This window comes from Ranitomeya imitator, chromosome 1 (assembly GCF_032444005.1).
Source record: "Ranitomeya imitator isolate aRanImi1 chromosome 1, aRanImi1.pri, whole genome shotgun sequence".
NCBI classification, from domain to species: Eukaryota; Metazoa; Chordata; class Amphibia; order Anura; family Dendrobatidae; genus Ranitomeya; species Ranitomeya imitator.
In genome coordinates, this window is record NC_091282.1 from 893534358 (window position 1) to 893561123 (window position 26766).

Genomic DNA, 26766 nt, shown 5'->3' on the forward strand with positions numbered 1-26766 from the left:
TAATGACTGGAGGCAGTGTTATCTTCTGGTCAGCCTATATACCATCGCCTTTGAGGCTATAAAAGATGATTTTTATTGAAGAAGGAGGCATACAGGTATGAATTATTTCAGCTGTATACCTGTGTGCCCATAGTAATAACTCAAAAAGCTCAAAAGGGTGAGAGATTCCCTTTAATGTAGTGAAGCTTTCTATAATCAGGAGAGATAAAGCTGAACAAGGGCTCTCTTGTACACTGCTCTCCTTATACGCTTCCAGTGGGAACCACTGTTACGTGACTTCTACACCATGAGCTTTGTTCTCCCAACCCCATGCATATGGAACGGTAGTGCCCAAAACTTAGTAACTCCACACTTCTAGTGTGTTGCCACTGGAGACAACCTGTAAAAGTCCCTTATTCAGTGAATTATTACCTCAACTGTGCTTTCCTCTGAAAGCAAGTGATGAACTGCACTGTAATCCCCAGAGAGGCCATTAATCTGCTGCTTCACAAGGAGACGAAACTGCAGCGCCCCAGAGATCTGGTCGTTGCAGAATGACACTCTGCCACTAAGGGGAGTGATGGTACGTCTGATGGCACTGAAGGAATTCTACTGACCAGGTATCACCAACACACATTACACTTCACACTCCGGCCACTAGGGGGAGAAAAAGGCTTTATTTATTGGGCCACTCCTCACACTGGTAAAACTAGGGGTTGGATAGGAAGTTAGTCAGAAGCTGACTGGGTTGGATTCAGGCAACATCCCGTGGCAGGGGGTGTTGCAGGGAGAAGACACGGGGGGGTCCCTGTCAGGCGTGGGAACCTGGCAGGTGCCTAGCGAACAGAGCAGAACGTAACAGAACCGCGCCTTCACACCCCGCGGCGGTATCCCAAGACAGAGACACGAAGGGAAGGATATTGTGGAACAGTGAGAAACAAAATCAAGCACAAAGGAGAACCAGTAGGAGTCGTGCCGTGAGACCGAGGCAACATCCTACTGAGGCGCGTAGCCGGTGGCCGAAAGACCGTGGGAGTAACTGACTCTAGGTCTTACTTAGAACTCCGCAGGACAGTTAATTATAGGTTGGCTGTCTACCTTAAATTTCCTACGAAGACACAGGAGGCAACGCGTGGAGAGGGGCGTCTCTAGGGTCCCGGAAGAGCTCCGAGCCTTCCCGTCATACGGGTGCGTCCTAGCCATAACATACTGGGGGACGAGAAACTAGTAACATCTGGAACAAGCGAGAGAGAATTAGAAAGAACGAACGAACGAGAACAGCAGCTGTGAGGACTATTCCGAATGCTCAGCAGGGTAGCACTACAACACACAGGCGCTAGTCGTAGGCACTGATTTCCACCTGCAAAGGGAACTCTGGATGTGCCCATCGGATCGGCCGGTCTCAGAAAACCCTGTTAAGTGTGCTCTGGATTGAGGATCCTGAAGTCTTCAGTAAAGAGGTAAAGAGACTGCAACCTTGTGTCCTCGTTATTGACTGCACCTCAAACCATCACCATCCACCTTACTGGGAAGCCCTGGGGACATACTTCACCCGTGTAAGGTATACCATCCAGCTGCCATTCCATCACCCCAGCGGACCCCACAGCAGCGTCGGTCACCCTGACCGAACACCACAGGTGGCGTCACAAAACCTTGACAGACTCATATCACCTTTTATTGGACGCCCCTTAGCAGGGTCACGGACCGGGTCTAGCCACCGTGACAGTCTCAGAACCGAACCAGAGAGGCCCGGTACTGAGAACTCATGGCCTTGTGTCTGGGGGCGCTCCAAAACCTCTTCTCAACCATGAAATACTGAGTATCCTATGCTGTGACAGCCACTGTGACTTTAAGAGAGACTGTAACAAGCGATGAGCAACCGTGCTCAGATATAGTCTTATGCGACCATGCTCTGGTGTCTTCAGCATGTTCGAAAAATATGTTGGATCTGAGACCTCACTACAAAAATACTCAGGCTGTTGCTAGATCCAGCTGAAATCAGTGAGTTTTGTTCGGCCTAGCCCTAATGTGTGTGACTAGTTGTAGTGTTCTTCAGGAACGAAAGCTGTTAACCATACCTATGTAACATGGAAATATGCCGACGTTGTCATTGTTACATAAAGCAGGTACATCATTTGTGTCCAAGAGCCTCCCTCCTGCCACCCTCCTGCCAAAGTCTTTAATCTTGTCACTAGTAAGTATGTTCCATATTAGGGGATTCCTAGCAACGCTCTAAAGAACCCCCCACAGTGCAATGATCTCATCAGAGACGAGTGCATACCTACATAAATCAAGCAAAAATTCTATGTGGTTACTGTACACTATGTTACAGAATCTACTAACATTCATATTCAAAGTCACTGATTCTAACCAGAAACCCAGATCTGCGTACATTTGGTTTACTCAAATGAAGTCCAACTAATCTGATTGACAAACAAAGATGTATAGTAATATTAATAATAATTGAAAGAACATGTTCTGCATGGACAAATGTATTGGGACACCTACTCATAAAGGCCCCTTCACATTAAGCGACGCTGCAGCGATACCGACAACGATCCGGATCGCTGCAGCGTCGCTGTTTGGTCGCTGGAGAGCTGTCACACAGACAGCTCTCCAGCGACCAACGATCCCGAAGTCCCCGGGTAACCAGGGTAAACATCGGGTTACTAAGCGCAGGGCCGCGCTTAGTAACCCGATGTTTACCCTGGTTACCAGCGTAAAAGTAAAAAAAAACAAACACTACATACTTACCTACCGCTGTCTGTCCCCGGCGCTCTGCTTCTCTGCACTCCTCCTGTACTGGCTGTGAGCACAGCGGCCGGAAAGCAGAGCGGTGACATCACCGCTCTGCTTTCTGGCTGACCGACGCTCACAGCCAGAGCAGGAGGAGTGCAGAGCACAGCGCCGGGGACAGACAGCGGTAGGTAAGTATGTAGTGTTTGTTTTTTTTTACTTTTACGCTGGTAACCAGGGTAAACATCGGGTTACTAAGCGCGGCCCTGCGCTTAGTTACCCGATATTTACCCTGGTTACCAGTGAAGACATCGCTGGATCGGTGTCACACACGCCGATCCAGCGATGTCCACGGGAGATCTAGCGACGAAATAAAGTTCTGGACTTTAGGTACCTTCACACATAACGATATCGTTAACGATATCATTGCTTTTTGTGACGTAGCAACGATATCGTTAAGGAAATCGTTATGTGTGACAGCGACCAACGATCAGGCCCCTGCTGGGAGATCGTTGGTCGCTGAACAAAGTCCAGAACTTTATTTTGTCGCTAGATCTCCCGTGGACATCGCTGGATCAGCGTGTGTGACACCGATCCAGCGATGTCTTCACTGGTAACCAGGGTAAACATGGGGTAACTAAGCGCAGGGCCGCGCTTAGTAACCCGATGTTTTTCCCTGGTTACCAGCGTAAAAGTAAAAAAAACCAAACACTACATACTTACCTAACGCTGTCTGTCCCCGGCGCTGTGCTCTGCACTCCTCCTGCTCTGGCTGTGAGCGTCGGTCAGCCGGAAAGCAGAGCGGTGACGTCACCGCTCTGCTTTCCGGCCGCTGTGCTCACAGCCAGTACAGGAGGAGTGCAGAGAAGCAGAGCGCCGGGGACAGACAGCGGTAGGTAAGTATGTAGTGTTTGTTTTTTTTTACTTTTACGCTGGTAACCAGGGTAAACATCGGGTTACTAAGCGCGGCCCTGCGCTTAGTAACCCGATGTTTACCCTGGTTACCCGGGGACTTCGGGATCGTTGGTCGCTGGAGAGCTGTCTGTGTGACAGCTCTCCAGCGACCAAACAGCGACGCTGCAGCGATCCGGATCGTTGTCGGTATCGCTGCAGCATCGCTTAATGTGAAGGGGCCTTTTGTTCAGCGACCAACGATCTCCCAGCAGCAGGGGCTTGATCGTTGGTCGCTGTCACACATAACGATTTCCTTAACGATATCGTTGCTACGTCACAAAAAGCAACGATATCGTTAACGATAACGTTATGTGTGAAGGTACCTTTACACCTACTAGGGCTTTATGACATCCCATTGTAAATCCATAGTCATAACTATGCAGTTGGTCCCCCCTTTGCAATTACAATAGCTTCCGCTCTTCTACGAAGGCCTTCTATAAGATGTTGGAGCGATTGGGGGAATTGTTGCCCATATGGCCAGTATGCCATTTGACTGCATGGAGAGGGAGCGGATGTTATACATCTGTGGCAATAGGAATGAATGAAAAACTTCAATTCAATTATTAAAGCAGCCCTCCCACCAAACTTTTTATTGGCGAAACCTGTGTAATGTATATGTAGTGTGCGGTAATATACTCACCGATCGCAGCATTCCCCGGTTTCCAGCACTGCTCTGGTCCTCTTCTCACTCATGTGATGGCCAGTCTGATTACACTGGGGTTTATGTGTGAGCCACTTTCACGATGCAGGCCTATGAAACTCCTGACTGCAAACATACCATACATTGATAAAGCAGCTTCTAGCTCACACTTAGAGCCCTATGTGATCCGGCAAGTTGGAATACAATTGGGATCATCAGAAGAAATCAGTGTATCTCAAATTATTATTGTTTTGGTCAGGAATATCAAAATATTTTCCCTAAAATAGTTTGCTTATCTTGTACTGAGAGTTCCCTGCAATCCCTGCTATAGGCGGCTAATGGACAGAGGCAGAGATGACCTAGCTGCCCTCCTATGCATTTAGGGGTAGTTTTTCTTTTAATAACTGTACAGATAACTCACATAATGTTAAATCATCACGGCAAGTTCTATACAGTTACTAATCCAGCAATGAATGGGAGATTTGAGCTCTTAAGCCTGTAGAAGCGTGTTTTTACATGTAACAGCTGTCGCTCATTTTCTCCTCCATGTCTATGCTCCTTATGCGTTGACCGAGTAAAGTGCTGTTTTTTAGACATCGGTGGTAAGTGCCGCTATGTCCGATCTCTCCTTCCTTCCAATTCCCCTTCTGCTTGGTTCTGTCCTGAGAGTACTACTAGGGTCAATGCAAAATAGCAAAAATTTGCTAATTTTTAAGCCAGAAAACTGCCAAAGACAAAATAATAATGTTCCCCTATAGTGCCTTTATCGTGTCCAGTTTTTATAAGGTGTTCAAAAAAACACTGCCAGTCAATAAACACGAGAGCAAAGCTGATTGAGTGCTCCTATGTTATGAGAAAGCCGCTGCTCGATATCTCTGAAGGTGACTAATTGCTTATAGACCAAAAGGACTGGACATGCCTGATTCTTCTGCTGCCTAACATCATCTGCGAGGGAAAGGTGGGTGGCCCCCATACACATTAGACTGTTTTCGAATCTGTTGTTATTGGCGGCAGCTACTTTCACACTGGCGTTGTTTTGAATAGGTCGCAATGCGTCATTTAGGGGAAAAAACGCATCCTGCAAAGTTGTTTGCAGGATGCGTTTTTGCCCCATAGAGTAATATTACCGACGCATTGCGACGTATTGACACACGTCCCCGCACCTCACAATGGGGCAGCGGATGCGCCAGAGAAATGCATCCGCTGCACCCGTTGTGCGGCGCATCAAACGCTAGCGTCGGAATCTCGGCCCGACGCACTGCGACGGGCCGAATCCGACGCTAGTGTGAAAGTAGGTTAGGCAAACAATAGTCAAATGTGTATAAAGGCCTTAAAGTATCTGAAGAGGACAATCCCTTTAAGAAAATGTATTGGATACTATATCTGTCATAGTTAATTACAAGTCGAGGCTCCATAACACAAGTTTCCTCCAAAACTTTAATCTATGCAGATAAAGGAAGGTTGATTAAAGCAGTTTTAAAGCAGCAAGGGTACATTTATTACAGCGCTCTGGAATCAGAAAAACTTCAATCTGTTTAGAAATCAAGTTGCTACCAATTACACTAGAAAAAGATTAGAGTTTGTAAACTGAGCCAACAAACATCAAAAAAGCCAAGAGGAAGTTGTATTCTCAGTAAATAGCTCTAACTACAATCTATTCCAAACTGGCAATCAATGCAAATGGCTTGGGAAAGAGAAATTGAAGGAGTGCCCCCTACAGGCAAATAGATGATTCCAGCAATGTATCGCTTAGTTTACTGAGAGCAGCAGCTATGATAGATTTGAGATGCATGTAGCAGAGCTCAGAAAGCTGTCCCCTCCCTTACACCTGATTAGCAGCTTTCTGTATACGTAGTATATTCACAGTAAGCTACTAATCAGTGGTGGGGGTGTGGTTGAACCAGGAGCTGCACCGAGTCCAGCAGTGATAATCACCCGCTAATGAAACACTCATTATATGCACACAGCCTAGCAAGTGATATATCACTGAAATCAGTATCTCAGCCCCTACCTCATGCTGCCCTTTTATTACATAGGAAAAACCTGTTGACATATTCCCTTTAAGATCATCAGCCCATGACCAACCATTAGAGCCTTGGATATGGCATGTAGGGCAAGTTGGGCAAAAAGAGTGTAACTGGCTAAGAACCTATGGGTCCTATTGTTTCTTGGGCACTGCTTTAGTGCACAGTCTACCCCTACGTGTTGTCTGCCGTGTATGCAGTGCTGTCTGCAGGTCTGTTAGCACGCTTCAAACTATCAATACTATGTAGACTTATTCTTGTTTAATAATACGACATTTGAATAAGTCTAAATTTGGTATAATTTCAGCATTTTAAGAAAATGCTTCCTAGCCGATATGAGGACATAACTTAGAGCAGACTGTACTAATTGTAAAAAGTTTCAATATTTTCTAAACTTAATCATTATGCATTATGCAATTCAAGAAAAGGAAAACAGCTATTAAGTGTTAGAAGACCAAAAAAGGTCAGCAAAGCTTCAGTGGAAGGCATTGGGCTTGGGAACGGAATCCTAGTTCTGCTCTGACCTAGTTAAAAGACATTTTTGTGTATTACCCTTGGAGCAGACGCAATTAAGAGACACGGACATTCTAATCCCACATGTTCGGCCGCATTCCCACATACTTCCTCCAGCTCACAGAGTGTGTAACTGACAGTGGTGGAAGCTGAGATATACTCACCGGAATCGACTATGCCAATAATCCAGTCATGCATCCTCTCAGATACTCTGATAGATATGGATTTGTGCACGTGTACTTTCTATACTAATTAGAGTTTAGCAAAAAGATTCGCTTGATCCCTGTTCAACAACCATGTCGGTAGTCTATGGCTGCCAGAGAGCTCTACGCACTTCCTCTTACTTCTCGGCTTCCCTAGCACCTCTTCTGATTAGTAAGCTTGCTGCAAAGTCAACAATGTGTTGCGCCACAAAGGGTGAATTCATTCTGGGCCAACTAATCAGAAGAGGTGCTGGGTATGCTGGCAAGTAGGAGGAGAATTGCAGGGCTCTGGTATGGCGGCCACGGAATCCTGATATTGCTGCTTGACCAGGGCGATGCAAATGTTTTTGCCCAACTCATAACATTAATACATGTATATATAGGGATGCACAGTGATATACTGTGTTAATATTTTTACTTAGAAACACAATGTTACCATCACTATAGGTAACTTCTATTAGGCAATGGTTCACTTCTCATTCAAGGAAAATTCATGGAAATTTTAAGAGGTTAATTACACTCCTCATTTACAGTATGCATATGGACTGTTACTTGGGAGTTTCTGTTTAAATAGATCTTCCAGGACCATGATATTAATGCCTCATCCTTTGGTTAGATCAGATTAGGTTACCAATATCAGTCGGACACACAACATTCCCACCCATCGGTGAACACAGACAGGAGAGCCCCTCTAGGCAATAATAGCATATGGGCCCTTTACAATATACAAGCTGAGAGAGAGAGATATTCCAGCTCCTAAGTTCGTGTCCCCATTGATTTCTATTGGGTTCAGGTGCAGGTTCAAGATCAAGTACAATTCTGGTAACGGAACTGGACCGTGGACTAAAGTTCGGTTGAACAAGACGAACCTGAACATCCATGGGTCCGCTCATCCCTACTCATCTTAACGCACCTGTGTGACATAAGTTACTTGCTGCCTTCGAAGTGGAAGTGGCACATTACTTCATGGGCCTCTGTGCGATCACCCTTCCCCCAATGATCAGCTGTTAGAAGACCTTCCATCGCTGGAAGTACACAGCCTGTGGAGCTGGAACACCACAGATCTATATACTGTAGAAATTAGGAGCTGAGCTCAAGTGCTTGATAATGTCTGCTGCAGAGCTGCGTAAACTGTGTCCAAACTCACCCACACCTGATAAAAGCTGATCAATGGTATACCAACTTTTGGGCCTCACAAATCAGATATTGGTCTTCAAATAGTCTTATGATTGCATCATTATCTCCCCATGTACAGTATGAAGAGCATCTCTGTGACACAATAAATGGAGTATTGTGGAAATTAAGCAAAAAGAAACATCCATGATCAGTGTCGGACTGGGGTGACAAGGGCCCACCAGTAACATTGACCTCGGGGGGCCCACTTTTCATCTGCATACAAATATTACACTACCCTCATTCAAATTTACCTATATCTCTATATAATAATAAACTGGGTAGTTTGGTGAGATGTTGTTTTTTCTGTACAGAGTGAATCAAGTGAATTATACCAAGTACTGCCCATAAAATGGGGTTGGTGGCCCAGATCTGCACAGGGGCCCACCGGTGGATTCCCCTGTTCCTCTATAGACCAGTCCAAGCCTGTCCATGATCACATATTGGGACCTGTTCAGGTTCACAATCTATAAGCCAAATCATTTCTCGAAGAACCTATATTTCTTGGTTAGACATTCTTTTGAATGTCCAGCTTTATATACTACGCTTTCACTGCTGTGACAACTGCAAGCTAAAACTATATAGCCATCGGCGACTTCCCATATTGACAACCGCTGATCGATGGGGACTAAATAAAATAACCAATCACAGCTTGGTTCAGTTTACAAAGGCTTGTCTTGTTGAGACAACCCCTTTAATTTATAATGAAGATGATAGTACAACTTTATGCTTGCATTTTGCCTAAACATTAAAATACCGTAACATTTGCCTCTTGGTTAGATCCATGATCTTATTGATAGGTCTAGAATTCTACACCTAAGCTGCTGCACATAAGTAATGCTGGGACAATACCAATGACTGCACAACAGTGAGGGCAATGGGAACACATAGTGAGGCAGGGGGGCAGAGTTAGAGTGGTTTGGATGCAATGTAAAAGCTTCAAGATACTGTAGTCTAATGTGTTATTATATGCAAACTTTATTATAGGAGAGAGCTGTGTCACTAACATGCGCGCCTCTGTAGAGAATGCATGTATAATGGTCCATTGGTTGATATCTGCATTCTGAATGCTCTTCAACGATGTTATAATGATAGCATTTCTGTCTGAAGCTAAGCGCATGGAATATAAATGAGTACAAGGCCTTTAATGAATAAAGCGAGACCTGTTTATTGAGGATGGGCAGCACTAGTAAAAGAGACTTTTACGTGATGAATTCTTTCCTCCAGAATGCCATCTATTCAGATATGGAATCTCCAGAGAGACAACAGCACAAAGTGAAGGGGGAGCTTGTCTCGCTGCTTGGGTCAAAGAGTCAGACAGAGCCGTCATCGACAATGAGTGAAGCTGCAATAGGCAGGACTGTACCATGCAAGTTACTGAAGCTCAGACCCACGGATTATTCTATCGAATGCAATTGTATATACTTATAACCATCTCTATATCTCATCTCAACAAGTCCAACATATTATTGTCACTTTCTTTTAAAAGATACATCTATGAAATGCAACTCTTATACCATATATAGGGAATAGATAAATTAATTTACCACGCTAGCAAAAAGACCTTCCCAAGTCAGGAGAAGCATCTTAATCTATAAAGTGGAACAAAAAAATAGGGATGATCCAATTCCTTAAATTAATCTTGTAGGATCTAAAAATGCTAAACTATAATTATTAACTAGAATAATAAATAATAATAATAACTAGAATAAAGAGTAAATCAGATGAACCATACAGAACTTTCTATAGGATGAATTACGGTATGTTAAGAGACAATATAAAGGTCTAGTTTCTCTTATAATTAGAAGCAAATCAAAAATCTTGTGTCCTGCTAAATAAATACAGTATGGTGACATTTGTGCCAGTTTTATGGTCCTATATTCATATTATCTACCAGAATGTTATAAATAATATGTAGCAGTGTACATAAAAATAAACAGAATATGCCATGAACATGGTAAACCATGATGGTAAAAAAATGTAATGGATTACATACAGTTGAATTGTACTTATACCTTAATATGATAGTAGAAGGGCCACAAACTATTTATCCCAGGGTACCAACAACCATACGAATATCGATTTATATGGTAGCCAGAACAATATTAATTCCATAAATTTTAACGTAATATATACCGTAGATCCTAAAATACATGTGTCTGCACTAAAAAAATGGAAAAAGGGGTCTTCAACAGGACAATATACATTGTTCAAAATAGCACACTATAACTGTTATACAATGCATGAATCGCACATACCTGGCTTGTTTTCTCACCAGCAGGAGAGGACTTTGATCTCACATGTAGAGAAGCAGGCTGTGACAATTTCTCAACCAAATCTTCAGCTGATGTTGCTCTGTCAGACCTTTCCTCTCTTGAAATCTCCGAAAATCCTGTTGGTTTTGAAGAGGTCACTTCCCTCGGTCGATTTATTAGGATACCTTTGAAATCACTTTTGGCTCTGTTTTCAAAATTAAGTCGTTGTTGGGCAAAAGAACTGGTACGACTCCTGCTTTCTGGATAATCAATCTCCTTCTCTAAGCTTACAAAATCAAAAAATCCTGTAAGTCCAGGGGGAAGCGTTGAAGATATGCGCCCTGTGTTTGATGGATTCTCCCTTGAATAGCTAGGGCAAAATAAGTTTTGCTCCTGAAGTGAATTCATGCTAGATGTAGATGAGACACTTTGATTGTCCATTAAACTCCCAGAAAAATAGGTACTTTGAGACCTTTCTTTTAGGAATCCAGTTTCCTGTGATGAAGGCCTCCGACCGGTTTTACGCTCTATGTAGTCAGCAAGGGCAGTTTGCTGTAGCTGCTTCAGCTCTGGTTTAGACAGGTTAACAGAGGAACATGTTTTGCTATCCCTTTCAAACATTCTTCGTCTGTCTGCCACCGTTTGTTCCAAGAAGTTGATATTTTGTCCTCTTTTTTGAATGCTCGTAGATGATAACTCGTTGTCAGATGCTCCAACTTCATTCATCTTTTCTGGCTCTGAATAAGAACGTTTTTTCTGCTCAGTTGTCAAACGTCTTCTTGCCCCAATTCGAGCTACTTGGTGTGGGACACCTGTTCCTTCTTGACTTTGAGATTCTTTATTCTTCACAAAGTTATCTGTGGGTGTAATACTGTGTCTTTCTTTTGGTGCATGTGGGGACACAGGAGACCTACTGTATACAATCGCTGATGTAGGTCTTTTAACACTTCTATCTGGCTTCTTGTATTGTGGTGGGCTAATTTCTAAATCTTTCCTCCGGTAAGATGTTGCTTCCAGGACTTTAGACTGTGCATCTTTGATACTGTTCCTGTAAGCCCTGTTATAACCAAAAGTGTCCTGTGAAGCACTCTGCCAGTGGTCTTCTTTATTTGGCATTGTTTGAGAATCAACTGTTTTTTTATCACTGTCTGGCAAAGTTTGAAAAACACATTGCTCATTATTAGTCTCCTGCATTTTGTCTGCTTGAGCCTCTGCTGTTGCTTTCTGAGCATCACCTAATTTTACACTGTAGGCACTTCCGGCTGTTGTTAACTCCTGTGTATAAGCAACTTTATCATTAACTTGTGAACTTGAAGGATTTCGGGATTCTATTCCGAAGACATTATCGTGTGAATTAAACTTACTCTTTATGTCTTCAATGCTGTTCACAGATGTTCTGTTACTTGCATCTCTTGGGCATTGTGCAGAATTCTGACCATATATGCTTCCAACTGAAGCCTGAGATTTTTGACTTTCATGTTCTCGTTGTTCAATTTTGCTTATTTTTTCCAAAACTGAAGTTCGTTGTTTGCCATCTGTCCAACCATGTATTGGGTTTCCGTTACTTTGGTTGCTACCTGAATGTAATCTCCTTCTGATATAGTCACCAGAATTCTTTTGAGAAGGTGATGAAGGTTCATCAGATTGTTGAATATTGGGATAAGACATTGATCTATCAACATCTTCATTGTGTTTTGTAAAGCTTGTGCTCTCTAATCTGCTTTTATAGCTGGTCATATTTGGAGACTGCCTTTCATCCAATTTAGTATTAAAAGAAGGGCCACTGTACCCACCGTTTTTTTCTTTATTTGCATCAGTGCTGTTATTAGTTCTGCATAGTTCCAAAGGTGAAGCAGCACCGAACACATCTGCCTTACTTTGGCTGTAGCTCCACTCGTTCTGAAATGCAGGCCCAGAATGTCTCCTTTTTTCAGGGTTATTAAGTTCATATGCATTTTTTCTGCAATCAATTTTCAATGGGTGATCATTTTTAGTAAACTGATTTAATCGTGAAGATGACATTTTATTTTCAATGCTTTGTGGAGAAGCAGTATGATGCTCAGGACTAACTGAGAAGTGGAGTTTATATTGAGCAAAATCTGTAGGTCCATCTACTTTTTTATCAAATCTATTGGACTGGTCTGCTGTCAAAGACAAAGTAGAACTGTTATGAGAATTTTGACTAATTTTTACATTGCTTTCAGAATGCAAATAAGAAACTCCATTACCTCCAGAAGATGATCCTTCTTTGGCAAGTGCTGGGTAAAGTCTTCCATTATTATTCTTAAGAGGTTGTGGAGCATGTGCAAAATGTGGTTCTGGAGGTGGAACAGGATATATTCCAGCCGGAAGCATAGGTTGTCCAGGTTGCGGAATCGGTGAATAAATCTGCTTAGGTTTCATTAGGGGGCTACATTCTGGACTTTTTTCTATCACCGTATGCAATTGTCCTTCCCCATACATTGGTTTCTGCTGTTGACATGTGCTGAAAGCCATAGGTGAACCTAGTCCTTTGGAATGTATTCGGAAAGATTTTTGCTGGTCCAAGCTAGACCAAGAGCTTGGTCTTTCATGATGCTTTATTACTGCATAACTGTCCTTCCGAGCAGGTGGCATGGGAGGGCCCTTTTCCGTTATATCACTCTCAGACAAAAATCTATTGTGATCTATTCTACCAACAGGACTGCCGCTGCTCCTAGAGCATCCACCAGAAAATCTACTTCGTTGTTTGACGAGTGATGAGTTGACCTCATACTCTTCTGACACTCCACGTTGAGAATCATATACTGTCTTGATATACCTTATATCTGCATGCTTTATTCCATCTTGTAAGGTTCCACGAGAAAACATACTTTCCATTGAGTAAGATCTCTCCTTGCAGAACATAATGGGGTGGTATTCTGGAATACTGGAGTTAGTAGAGAACGAGCTGTAAGCAGAGTCTCTTTTGTTGTGCAGATGACTAAGTTGGTCTATGGACTTGGCTGGAGAAAGATGACATTGATGGTATGCTGGTGCCGTGTGCTCCAGGCTTTCCATGCTACCTCTTGAGCTGTATTGGTCAGGGCTCCGTCTTAAGTATCCATGTTCATAGCTGGAGAGATCACTTGCAGATGAACTGAAGCAAAAAAAAGAACACAGGGAAAAATTTTACTGTTTGCAAGAAACATTTGAAAGAGCTTATAAATAAACTTGCAGATGAAATGTTTAGGTTATGGGAGGAACGGAAGAGAAACCATATTTGGATCTTGCTCTGTTCATTGCCAGTTGTCATTCCTGCATATTATAAGTAATTGCTTGTGGCTGCTTTGCTCATTCTTCTAATCACGCAGTACCTTCAGTATTACACAGATGTGTGCAGAATCTTTCACATTTCATAAACAACCCGTTTATTGATAACACTCAAACCTATCACACAGATTATAAAAGTAGAACAGGACAGTAAGAACATGAAAGACTTCAAGTAAAGAATACACTGTATGGGTATGTTTTACTTCTTCTCTTTTTATGGAGTTGAAAGTTTTCCCTGGCAATGTTCCTGGAAACTAGAAGCATTAGAGACATTTGTTTGCTATGAGAAATCTAAACAGACAAGACGAAGGAAAGGCAAAAAAACCCCAAAACACTCAGACATTCAGAGATGACTGTTAAAATGCCCTGCATGGCTCAAAAAGGGGAGGAATAACCTTTTAATTATGGGTGAGTTGAAGGATTTGTAGGAAGACAAGGGATTATATGATTTCAAAAAATAGTTTGGGCTCCCATTATATTGTCTTACCCAACAACTGACTTATTGTTTACAGCGAAGAGCAAAAGGGTTAACAATATTTTGAACTTTTGACTTTCAGACTCCATATCTCACCATCCACTACTGCTTTGATCGTCAGACTGCCATCATTTTATAAACAAACATCTTGACTATCTCATACATAAATTTGACTTGCAACTATTTAGCATATGATTAGTTGTGCAGATTCTTGTCTTGTGTACCCAGAAAGCTGTCAATCAGCGGTGTGTATGTGACGCCCCAGTGTCCTGATAAAAATAGATAAACACGGCACTCTGTGAGGATATGAGTTTTGGTGCTCGAGTAGGGTATCCAACCCTCAGTCACAAGTATTCAAGAATCACCCGGCACTCAAAAATTGTGAAAAGTTACAATTACAGTTTATTATTATCCAGACATAGAACCAGTTTGTTTGTTGAACGTTTTCGGTCCCAGATGGACCTTCTTCAGAACAGTTCAATTTATCTGGAATGGAAGGATAATGCGTATGGCCAGTAGGGGGATCCCTCTGACAATGTACTGGCTATCACCACACTACATGCAATGTGTACATCTGGGGTGTGTAGTGCACAGCGGCGCTACAGAGATCCGGAGGTCAGCACGTGGTGAAGCAGCAGCACTGGTGGCGTGCTAGGTCGCCGACCTAGCACGCCACCAGTGCTGCTGCTTCACCACGTGCTGACCTCCGGATCGCTGTAGCGCCGCTGTGCACTACACACCCCAGATGTACACATTGCATGTAGTGTGGTGATAGCCAGTACATTGTCAGAGGGATCCCCCTACTGGCCATACGCATTATCCTTCCATTCCAGATAAATTGAACTGTTCTGAAGAAGGTCCATCTGGGACCGAAAACGTTCAACAAACAAACTGGTTCTATGTCTGGATAATTATAAACTGTAATTGTAACTTTTCACAATTTTTGAGTGCCGGGTGATTCTTGAATACTTGCCCTAGTGTCCTGGTCGTCACAGTGGCATTTCTTGGAAGCGATGAAAGATCTCTTTTATCAGGTAATCACATACACACAACATGTTCATACTCCAGGCCAGAAGGGGGAGCTCTGAACCTGGATTAAGGGGAACTTCCCTATATTCTGGGCTGGAGGGAAAGGAAGTCAGTCAGTCTGTCAGAGGACAGAGAAGAGAGCAGTCAGACCTTGAGTGTCAGAAAGACTGAAGAGGCCATGCAGCCAGAGTTGCCTGAGCTCCTGGAGAAAGAGATCTGAGAAGGAAAGGACAGTTTGTAGAAAGTGTGCTGGAGAGCAAAGCACAGGAGAGAGACACCAGGGGAGAAAAGCAGCGTTTGGACTACCTCCCTGGCCGAGCGCAGATTCCGGTAGCTGGAAGACCGAGGTTGTGTCGGACTCTAGTAGAGACTGTGTTATGCTGATAGACTCTGCATTGTGAATTACCGCCAAAACTGCCACCATTACAGCACCACGAGGAGCGCAGGAGAAGAAAAGTGTGCCATTGTGGGCGGGGACTGGCTGTGTGGCGTGAAAATAATGGCCACCCACTCCAAATACTTCTGCAACCTGAGGATATGCCCATCAGCCAGCGAGATCCGCCTCCTGATTCTGCATGGTGGGAGAAGGAAGAAGAAGCTCTGCCACCGAAGGAGAGAGCGGGAACCGGACCGAGACACCGAGAGGAAGATTGTGAGCGGCCAGGACCCGGAGCGTGGGGTGGAAGCCGAGGACTCCCCAGCTACCAGGATGGAAGCTGTGGCGAGCCATCACCAGAGGTCCTGGAGATCCTAAAGGCGGAGGTGGAAGAGCTCAGCGACCAACTCCTGCGGATGCAGCTGAGCATCATGACTGGGTGGAAGGAGGCTTTCATCATGAGCCTTACTGGACATTCGCCTGCAGCCTCGTCTGGTCCAGAGTGGGAAAGAAGATCCCACCAAGGACAACATCTGCAAGGAGTTTGTATGCTCTCCTCGTGTTTGCGTGGGTTTCCTCCGGGTACTTCGGTTTCCTCCCACAATCCAAAGACATACTGACAATAGCCTTATACATATATCATAGGTCTGCAGACGTACAAATGGAACCTTTGAGGAACACTGAATGTAATGTTAGCAGCAAATATAAGTACGATAATAAGTTATAGACTAGATTACGTCATCTGCTTATCATACAGTGATGTGCAGTCAGGCCCTGTTCTCAAGATGGGCAGGTTCCAAAATTTGGAACCCTCTTCTATTTACAAGATATGCCATAAATGTCCCGAATAGGATAACCCCTTCAAATGTTTGATTTAACATTTAGCCATCGACAGCTTTAAGAAACTGATTCTAAAAGGCTCAATAACCTGTCTCAGGGCTTTTTTTTTTTGCTGAGTTTTGCTAAGTATTTTTGCAGCTGAAAAAAACTGTGTTTTACTGTACCAGCAAAGTGAATGATATTTCTGAAATCTCTACACATGCTGCTTATATTTTTCCTTGAAGATTTAAACCATCAAAGCAGTTTCTCAAATCTACATGTCAATTCTTTCAATGTTTTTGCACTTTTTCACCCAATGAAATGAATAGGAAAAAAACGTATTTTACACAGCGTTTTTCTTGCCAACACTCTGTTTTTTGCTTCAGAAAAATCAGCTGCAAATACTCAACGTGTGCACATACCCTTAGGCTACATTTATATAGCACAATCTTTGAGTGGAACCTAAAAGGTGCTAAAGTAGAAGTCTTAATTTTACACTGCGCATCCCATTAGGAACCACTTTTGGCCAAAAACAAAAACACAGTATACATTTCACCAAACTGCCCTGTGTGCCCCAGCAGACACCGTGAAACAGTTAAACATATTTCAATTTTTCCTTACCTCATCACAACATAACTTATTTTCCCAAGTGAATACAGCCTGAGATGGCATGAGACACATGACTAGCCTCCACTCAAGGAGCATCATGACCCACTTAGAGCCTTCAAGGATTGTTTCCCCATCTCTGACTGCTACAAATAAATAATGGAGAACAAGATATAATCATTCTCACAATTACTTGGCTGCACACTTACTCTTTGTTCTTCAAAGTCAACCAATGAACTGTCCATTTCAGATCTCATCTCTCCTGCACATATCCAGTGAGCACAGCACATGGTATTGGTAATTGAACACAATGGAGCAAACTATCTTCTGCAGAAGACTAGAAGATGCGGAAGCATCACAAAATCACTGAAGCCGATATACCGAAGGAGAAACTGAATGACATGCCATTGTCTTGGATGATGGTTCTTCTGTCTTCTACTGAGGTCCCCAAGTCAGATTTTTTAAGTATCTCTTGCACATGCCCTGGTACTGACTACAACTAGAATCCCAAGCAGGTCTCTGCCTCCAAAACAGCATGTGCTGTGAATTCATGAGCAGTAACAGACGTTGGAAATCCCAAGCTGAACTCCTCACCCTTCGAGGATTGAAAATGATGTAACATCTCTGGCATGGCTCATTCATTGCACTGTCTTCTGGGTAGTACTTGCTCACTCACTCGTACACTGACATTTTTGCATAATTTCTATTTTGATTGTACCGTCTGCTATTGTTTCCTGGTGGCCTACAATGAATCCCATTTTAAGCAATATTCATAAACAAGGCAGCCTGAACTGTGAGATAACAAAGAACCCCCCATGTCCAAATGTATGCACACACGCCTTTACAGCTAGGTCTTGTTTAATTGAGGCCCTTACTTGGTCAGATATAACAATACTTTTGATTTTAGGTCATAACTCCCGTATTTGTGGTGGGCTTGCCAAATCAAATCTGAGATAAAACAATAAAATTGGCTGGGATCCAGTATTTCAACAGTTAATGTAAAGCGCTTGAATTATTTGCATTTCCCTTTGTTAGTTTAGTCCTACTGTGGTCAGATGGCATACAGTGTGCACTGCAGCACAGACTCTGCAGTTACTACTTGCTACAGCATGAAACTGAAAAAAGGGGCATCTAGATATTAATACTGACAACTCAAGAACAAACTTAAAGTATCACAAATATGTATAGAATAAAAGTGTCATTCCCAATATAACAAATACATGCCATCATGCAATGATGGGTAGAAGACCTTAAAGGGCTGGTCCAGTAAATAGAAGTTATCACCTATCCAAAGGATAGATCTGCAGCGGCTCGACTGCTGGGGAACCCGCACCTTCGCTCCATTCAACCTCTATGAGGCTGTCAGAAAAAGTTTGTTCTCGGCAGCACCATAGGGAATGAATGGAGAGGTGGTCCGGGCATATGTACTGTCGCTCCATTCTAAAGCTAGGTTCCAATTATCCTATTTTAGATCTGAACAACAACACGGGCAGAGTTCGGTCCAATATTATTCAATGGGGCAGTGCACATGAGCTTTTTTTTGTTTTTCATTGACTGAATCTACGTGTAAAAAGAAATTGCAGCATGAACTAGTTTCTTCTGTGTTGGATGAAGACTCGCCCATTAGTCTGCGGGTGCGCCCCCCAAAAAAATTCAATACGGAGCCACAGTATCGCATTACATTGCAATTCTTTAGTAAATGAAACTGTATGTAGTTTTTGTTATACAGTTGTGTAAACTTAGCCTAATAAAAGTGCCGCATTCTGCCAGTTGATGAGTGTCTCATTGGTTGTACCTTCCACGATCTGTAAGTCATCAGCTATCCTGTGGATAGGTGATAACTTGTCGTTACTGGAATCCTCTTTAAAGTATCCAAAATGTTGATAGAATAAAGGGTTATTTCCATTATCACTAGTATATGCCATCACAATGTGATTTTTCGGACTCTAACTGGAGGGCAGGGACCCCTTCGATATTGAAAATTAAAAACCAAGATGCTGGTTTAGCAGTGTCCCCTACAAAGTTTACATGAATGAAGCATTTCATTAAATGAAGATATGCTGTAGTCTTCTGCATAGACATTGGGCAGGTACACAGCTATAGAAGTAAAAACTGTGTAGGGGATGCATCCCTAAATCAACACTCCTTCATTCTCAGGATAGTGGGGGTCTCACCCAAACCACTCACACAGAGATGATATACAGTATACTAATGATGCAAAAATAACTTTTTAAATAAAATCTTAATTTGGACATAAGCTGGAACCAAAATGCCCTGTGTGTCACACATGCTTTGCACATTGCAATGCAGTGAAGAAAAACTAAAGTATAATTATACGAACGTAATTGCTAAATATAATTATCATGATTATAGAAGTTTCTTTCCAAGAAGTAATAATGGTTGTTATAAAGTGCACAGGCCAAACATTCTTCATGTAAAGAAATACTTTTGAAAGTTGCTAATTCCACTGCTGCTCAGACTATACATCGTAGTTCTCTAAGAAAACATTGTAGCGTCTCCTTGTCTTCTGACTATAGAATGCAGTTCAGTTCCATCCCAGAAACATCCCAATTTTTATTTTTAAGTGATTTACAAAACACAGTTCTGTAACATATATATATATATATATATATACACACTACATGGTGGCCCAATTCTAACGCATCGGGTATTCTAGAATATGTATGTCCACGTAGTATATTGCCCAGCCGCGTAGTATATTGCACAGCAACATAGTATATTGCCCAGCCACATAGTATATTGCCCAGCCACATAGTATATTGCCCAGCCACATAGTATATTGCCCAGCTACGTAGTATATTGCACAGCCCACGTAGTATATTGCCCAGCCACATAGTATATTGCCCAGCTACGTAGTATATTGCACAGCCCATGTAGTATATTGCCCAGCCATGTAGTATATTGCCCAGCCATGTAGTATATTGCCCAGCCACGTAGTATATTGCCCAGCCATGTAGTATATTGCCCAGCCACGTAGTATATTGCCCAGTTATGTAGTATATTGCCCAGTTACATAGTATATTGCCCAGTGACGTAGTATATTGGCCAGCCACGTAGTATATTGCCCAGTGACATAGTATATTGCCCAGCCACGTAGTATATTACGTAGCCACATAGTATATTGCACAGCGATGTAGTATAGAGCACAGAGCCACGTAGTATATTGCCCAGTTATGTAGTATACAGCACAGAACCACGTAGTATATTGCTCAGCCACATAGTATATTGCCCAGCCACGTTTGTCACAGGTTAAAAAATAAAAAATAAACATGTTCACCTTCCGATCCGAGGGCCTCTTGTAGTTCTGTCGCCGCCCGGCAGCTTCCGGTCCCAGGGTGTGATGACGTCGCGGTCACATGACCGTGACGTCATGGCAGGTCCTTCTCACACAGGCGCGCAGGACCTGTGATGATGTCGCGGTCACATGACCGTGTCGTCATGGCAGGTCCTTGTCGCATACCATCATTGCCACCGGAACCTGCCGGTTGCATGGAGCGGTCACCGGAGCGTCGCGAGGAGCGGGAAAGGCGGCGGAAGGTGAGTATATAATGAGTTTTTTTTATTATTATTATTTTTAACGTTAGATGTTTTTATCATTGACGCTGCATAGGCAGCATCAATAGTAAAAACTTGGTCACACCGGGTTAATAGCGGCGGTAATGGAGTAAGTTACCCGCGGCATAACGTGGTCCGTTACCATCGACATTAACCCTATGTGAGCAGTGACTGGAGGGGAGTATGCGGGCGCCGGGCAGTGACTGCGGGAGGAAGGAGCGGCCATTTTCTTCCGGACTGTGCCTGTCGCTGATTGCTCATGGCTGTTTTGCCACGACCAATCAGCGACTTGGATTCCATGACAGACAGAGGCCGCGACCAATGAATATCTGTGACAGACAGACAGACAGACAGAAGGACAGAAAGACGGAAGTGACCCTTAGACAATTATATAGTAGATAGATATATATATATATATATAAAACCAGTCAATTTGGGGGAAAAAAATGCCTAATTTTCAGTATTATTTGTGCAGTGAAATGTGGGCAGTGACAAGGCAGATCTTGGGCACTTTCCTTACCTTGAATGGTAAGCCTGGTGCCATGGAGATCCTAACGTCCCCTGAGATATTTGCATCATGCTGGGATTCGGTTGGTTCTCCAGTAACTTGGATGAGTGCCAGGAATGGGGACGAGGAATAGACACACTTTGCCTAGGGAGACATTAAAAAGTATCAGTGCAAATTAGAAATGCTGTCCAAGTTTCTATCAGAAGATTTATGTAAAAAAATATTAATGCATAAAACAACATAGAAGTGTTAACCATAGTGCCAATCAAAAACACCAGCAAAAAAACACAGTAACTATTTTCTACAGAAGTTGGCATTTTTTGTTTTGCAGTCATTACTCTTTAAAGGGACTCTGTCAGCATAGGATAACTGTTCATACTTAGTCACATTGCTCGATACTTCACGGTGGGACCAATAATTTAAATACATCTGCCACCTGCTTGTTTTCCTCCACCCCCTCTTCTTTGATTGACAGCTCTGGCTTCATAGGGCCAGAATAGAGAGGAGATAGATGGAAAACAAGCAGGTGGGAAGGTGCATATACCGTATTTTTCAGACTATAAGACACACTTTTTTCCCCAAAATTGTGGGGGGAAAACGGAGGTGCGGCTTATAGTTGGAATGTACTTACAGTTATCGTGGCAGCAGCAGGAGTTGGGCGATTCTTCCAGTGGTCCGACACTGCAGGGCAATGATCTTGCTCCCAGCCTGATGTGGCAGGTTTGGCGGTGCTCGGTGGTGCGCAGTGGTGCGCAGTGGTGCGGGGGGGGGCTCCGGCGACATTTTGTGAAAGTCTGGAGGCCCCGCACTTCTATTGCCTCAATGCTGTGGCCCTTGGGAAAAAGGCGGCACATGCGCAGATTGAGATCTCGGCTCCGAGATTTCATCTCCTGAGATCTTGTTGCCGACATCTCAATCTGTGCCTGGGGAATCAATCTGGCCTTCAGGAAAATGGCTGCCAGAGGCGGCGCATGTGCTGATTGAGATCTCGGCTCCAAGATATCGTCTCCCAACAACAGGCAATAGAAGTGCGGAGGCTTCAGGCTTTCACAAAATGTTGCCATAGCCCTTGCACCTCTGAGCACCGCTGAACCTGCAGCACTGGGATGGGATTTCCCGGAGACCACCACATCGCAGCAATGGATGTGCGGAGGCTCTGGGATTTCACAAAATGTTGCTGCAGCTCCCCACACTGCTGACCTGCGGACCTGCGCACCAGTCTGGGTCATATCGCTGGACCACCAAACACCCCATGTGACTCCGCTCCACCAACACTGCCAATCTTCCCCCGGGTGCGCTGAATTCAGGACTGTAAGACAGACCCCCATTTGACGCATTATTTTTTTTACCCCGTTTTCCTTCTGAAAATATGGGGTGCATCTTATAGTGCAGTGCATCTTATAGTCTGAAAAATACGGTAAATGATTGGCCCCGCCATGAAGCAACGAGCGCCTGTACTTGGTTTGAACATCCATTCCATGCTAACAGAGTACCTTAACGCCTTTCTGACATCGGGCGCAATAGTATACTGATGTCGGACTCCTTCCTTTCGATGTGGACTCCCGCAGTGAGCTTACATCTTTTGCAGCACATGTCAACTGTTTTGAACAGCTGACATGTGCTGCTAACAGCTTCGGGAGGAATCCCGCGGATGTTAACCCAATAAATGCCACTATCAAACTCTGACAATGGCTTTTAACATGCGCTTCCGGAAAGTGCGCCAGAAATACTGCCCATTGGCGCCGATGTCACATGACCATGGGTTGCCGATGGGTTGGCATGACAGCCAAAGGTCTCCAGCAGACCTCTATGGTTGTTACTGCCAGATTGCTATGAGCGCCGTATGTAATTCTGCTACATACAGGCGATCTGATCATTGCTTGTATGTAGCAGAGGCGATCGGGTTATGGCAGCTTCTAGTCTCCCATGGAGACTATTGAAGCATGCGAAAAGTGAAAAAAATATGTTTTTAAAAATGTAAAAAAAAACATAAAAGTTCAAATCACCCTCCTTTTGCCCCATTCATAATAAAACAATAAAAATATCAAACATACACATATATTTAGTATCAGCGCATTCAGAATTGCCTGATCTATTAATATAAAAAAGAATTAACCCGCTCACTAAACGGTGTAATGACGAAAAAAGTTAAAACGCCAGTATTACGCTTTTTTGGTCGTCGCAACATTGCATTAAAATGCAATAACGGGCGATCAAACGTATCTGCACCAAAATGGTATCTTTAAAAATGTCAGCACGGCGAGCGAAAAATAAGTCCTCACTCAACTCGAGATCACGAAAAATGGAGACGCTACGGGTATGGGAAAATGGTACAATTTTTTTTTTTTAACAAATTTTGGAATTTTTTTCCCACAACTTAGATAAAAAAGAACCTAGACATGTTTGGTGTCTATGAACTCATAATGACCTGGAGAATAATAATGACAGATCAGTTTTAGCATTCAGTGAACATAGTAAAAAAGCAAAACAAAAAAACAATTGTGAAATTGCACTTTTTTGCAGTTTCATCACACTTGGAATTTTTTTCGTTTTCCAATCCACAATATGTTAAAATCAATGGTGTTGTTCAAAAGTACAACTCGTTCCACAAAAAAAAAAATCCCTCACATGACCATATTGACAGATCACAAGAATGGGGGTACCACATCCCATGTTGAAAAAGAAATGTGGTTGAATGGGGGGCTGTGGTGGGACCCGCACATGTATTTGAAATTTTCTACCTCCAGATCTATTACAATTCTATCGCAGTTTCCTGGTTGACAACTGTAAAGTGGCCATTAGTGATAAAACTAGACAAATTACCTAATAAAATGTGAAATCCATGACACATGGCAACAGATATTCAATGTTTAAAACATTAAACTGTGACTGATCTATCTAGATGTCCAGGTTGCTTTAACTGTGCATTAGAGGTTGATACAGTTTGCTTTTAAAATAATCTGCATTTTTTCTGACTAACCCATTTATAGTGGTGTATACATTAAGAATGAACAAAGACATTCCTTCTTGCATGAGTATCCAAGAAGTATCGTTTCTCCTTGTGGAGATTGACATGCTAAGCATGCTGAGATGAGGAGACTTAAAGCCGCAATGCTCCTCTGGGAAATATGCTAATTATGCAAATTGTCTCTTCAGGGAGGAAGAGAACTAGAACTCTAGTGCCACCTATTGGAAGTAGCAATCCTGCAAGTCAATGTTGACCCTTTTAATGAGCCTTGTCACATGACTTAGGATAATAGCCAAACCAGAATCTCAATTTGCAGACACTGTGTTTCAGGGTACTGCCCCTCGTCAGTGCAAAGTGGAGATCTGGTTTGGCTGTGTGAGAGGCGTCCGACCAATATCCAAGAAGTATCATTTCTCCTTGCGGAGATTGACATGCTAAGCATGCTGAGATGAGGAGACTTAAAGCCGCAATGCTCCTCTGGGAAATATAGTGTCTGCAAATTGAGATTCTGGTTTGGCTATTATCCTAAGTCATGTGACAAGGCTCGTTAAAGGGTCGACATTGACTTGTAGGATTGCTACATCCAATAGGTGGCACTAGAGTGGCACTAGAGTTCTAGTACTCTTCCTGTATAAGGAAATTTTGGGGCAGCTGTGCCATTGTTTGTTTTAGGGCTGTGACCTAAGCTTTTGCTTGTAAAGGTACCTTCACACTGAGCAACTTTAGAACGATAACGATAGCGATCCGTGACGTTGCAGCGTCCTGGATAGCGATATCGTTGTGTTTGACACGCAGCAGCGATCAGGATCCTGCTGTGAGATCGCTGGTCGGAGCTAGAAGGCCAGCACTTTATTTCGTCGCTGGATCACCCGCTGACATCGCTGAATCGGCATGTGTGACGCCGATCCAGCGATGTCTTCACTTGTAACCAGGGTAAACATCGGGTTACTAAGCGCAGGGCCACGCTTTGTAACCCGATATTTACCCTGGTTACCATTGTAAATGTAAAAAAAAAACCACTACATACTTACATTCCGGTGTCTGTCGCATCCCCCGGCGTCAGCTTCCTACTTCTCTGCACATCACCTTTATATCTTCTCCATTGATATCTGACCCCTCACACAAGGACTAGAATTCCGCATGATTTTGTTAAGGTAAAGAAATGTTTACTAAAACACATCTTAATGTCGTTAAACCTTAAAGGGAATCTATAACCCCCTGGGACGTATATGACCTATTAATATGGGCATATAGGTGATAGAAATATTAAACTAGTCCTACCTGTATGCCTCATATTTGCGGTCTTGTTGTTGAGAAATTATTATTATTATTATTTATTATTATAGCACCATTTATTCCATCGCACTTTACATGTGAGGAGAGGTATACATAATAAATAATAAGTACAATAATCTTAAACAATACAAGTCATAACTGGTACAGGAGGAGAGAGGACCCTGCCAGCGAGGGCTCACAATCTACAATAGATGGGTGAGAATACAGTAGGTGAGGATAGAGCTGGTCATGCAGCGGTTTGGTCGATCGGTGGTTACTGCAGGTTGTAGGCTTGTCGGAATAAGTGGGTCTTCAGGTTCTTTTAAATCATATTTTCTTTGTTTTTGCTAATGATTTCTTCCAGGCTCTGCAGCGTGCAGTGTCTGGAAGAAATCTCTGCCTCCTGTCTTCATTATCATACCACTGTGAGAAGAGAGTTGGACGCAGGTGCTCACTTCTCCATTCTTTTAGAGTGCGAGCCAGTGCCTCATTCTTGAGATAGTTCCCTTATTAAGGATCTGTATGACCCTTATTACTGTCATTCTTTATGACACAAATTTCCCTACAAATGCACTTCCCGGTCCACCTCCGGGGACCATATCTATCTCCTCTAGAGTGGCTTAATACATTGAATATTTTATTGAAGTCACCAGCTCTGTTGATATGCAACAGTCAAATTCATCACTTTCCTGTAAGGGTCACCTCACTCTAATAAAAATTGCCTATAGGCTTATGTAGAAGAAAGCAGCAATGTTTTTAAATCTTATAATACTCCTTCAAAGGCCAACGTTGTCCCCTTTCAGAAAATCTGGATTCCTTGGTGCAGTTCATTGTAAAAACCAAATACCACTTTACTCACTCTTCTGAGTCCACTGAGTCTATGCTCTGCTCCCGGTGTTTGATATCGGTTAAGGTGTTGTCATCACGTAAACATCACTGCAGCCAATTGCTCAGTGACTCTGCCGTGTAGACAGAAATCTCTGTTCAGAGCCCATGAGCTCAGTGATTGGTTTAGGCTCTGTCGAAGTGACATCAGCGTAGCAATCAACATTAGTGGTGGAAACTCAGCTCTAAACCTGGAGATGACGAGTAAAGTGTTGCTTGTATGATTTTTATAAGAAATTGTGCATGGGGATCGAGATTTTCTAAAAAGGCACAATCCTTCCATGTAGAAGGTCGCGTTAAACTTAACCCCCCCCCACAGGCCAGTAAAGATTAAGCAACAACCACAAGATGGATTTCATCACCCAGGTATCATTGTAATCAGTATAACGGCGCCGACCTGACACTGGCTGTAGGTTACTGTGCACAATCCTGCTGACAGGTTCGCTTTAAAGCAAAGAAGCCACTCCAGTACCACTGCTTT

General features: G+C 43.1%; 1 protein-coding gene across 3 annotated transcripts in view; it reads right to left on the bottom strand.

The window, feature by feature from the left end:
* SHROOM3 (shroom family member 3) overlaps positions 1 to 26766 on the bottom strand; it is a 363566-nt gene that overhangs the window by 59171 nt on the left and 277629 nt on the right. For all 3 annotated transcript variants that reach the window (XM_069743235.1, XM_069743233.1, XM_069743234.1), the window contains 2 exons: positions 21170 to 21301; positions 10481 to 13595 (listed from right to left, as the gene is read on the bottom strand). In XM_069743235.1, the coding sequence (XP_069599336.1) occupies positions 10481 to 13595; positions 21170 to 21228 (3174 nt within the window). In that variant the 5' untranslated portion in view covers positions 21229 to 21301. The remainder of the gene's footprint in view (positions 1 to 10480; positions 13596 to 21169; positions 21302 to 26766) is intronic.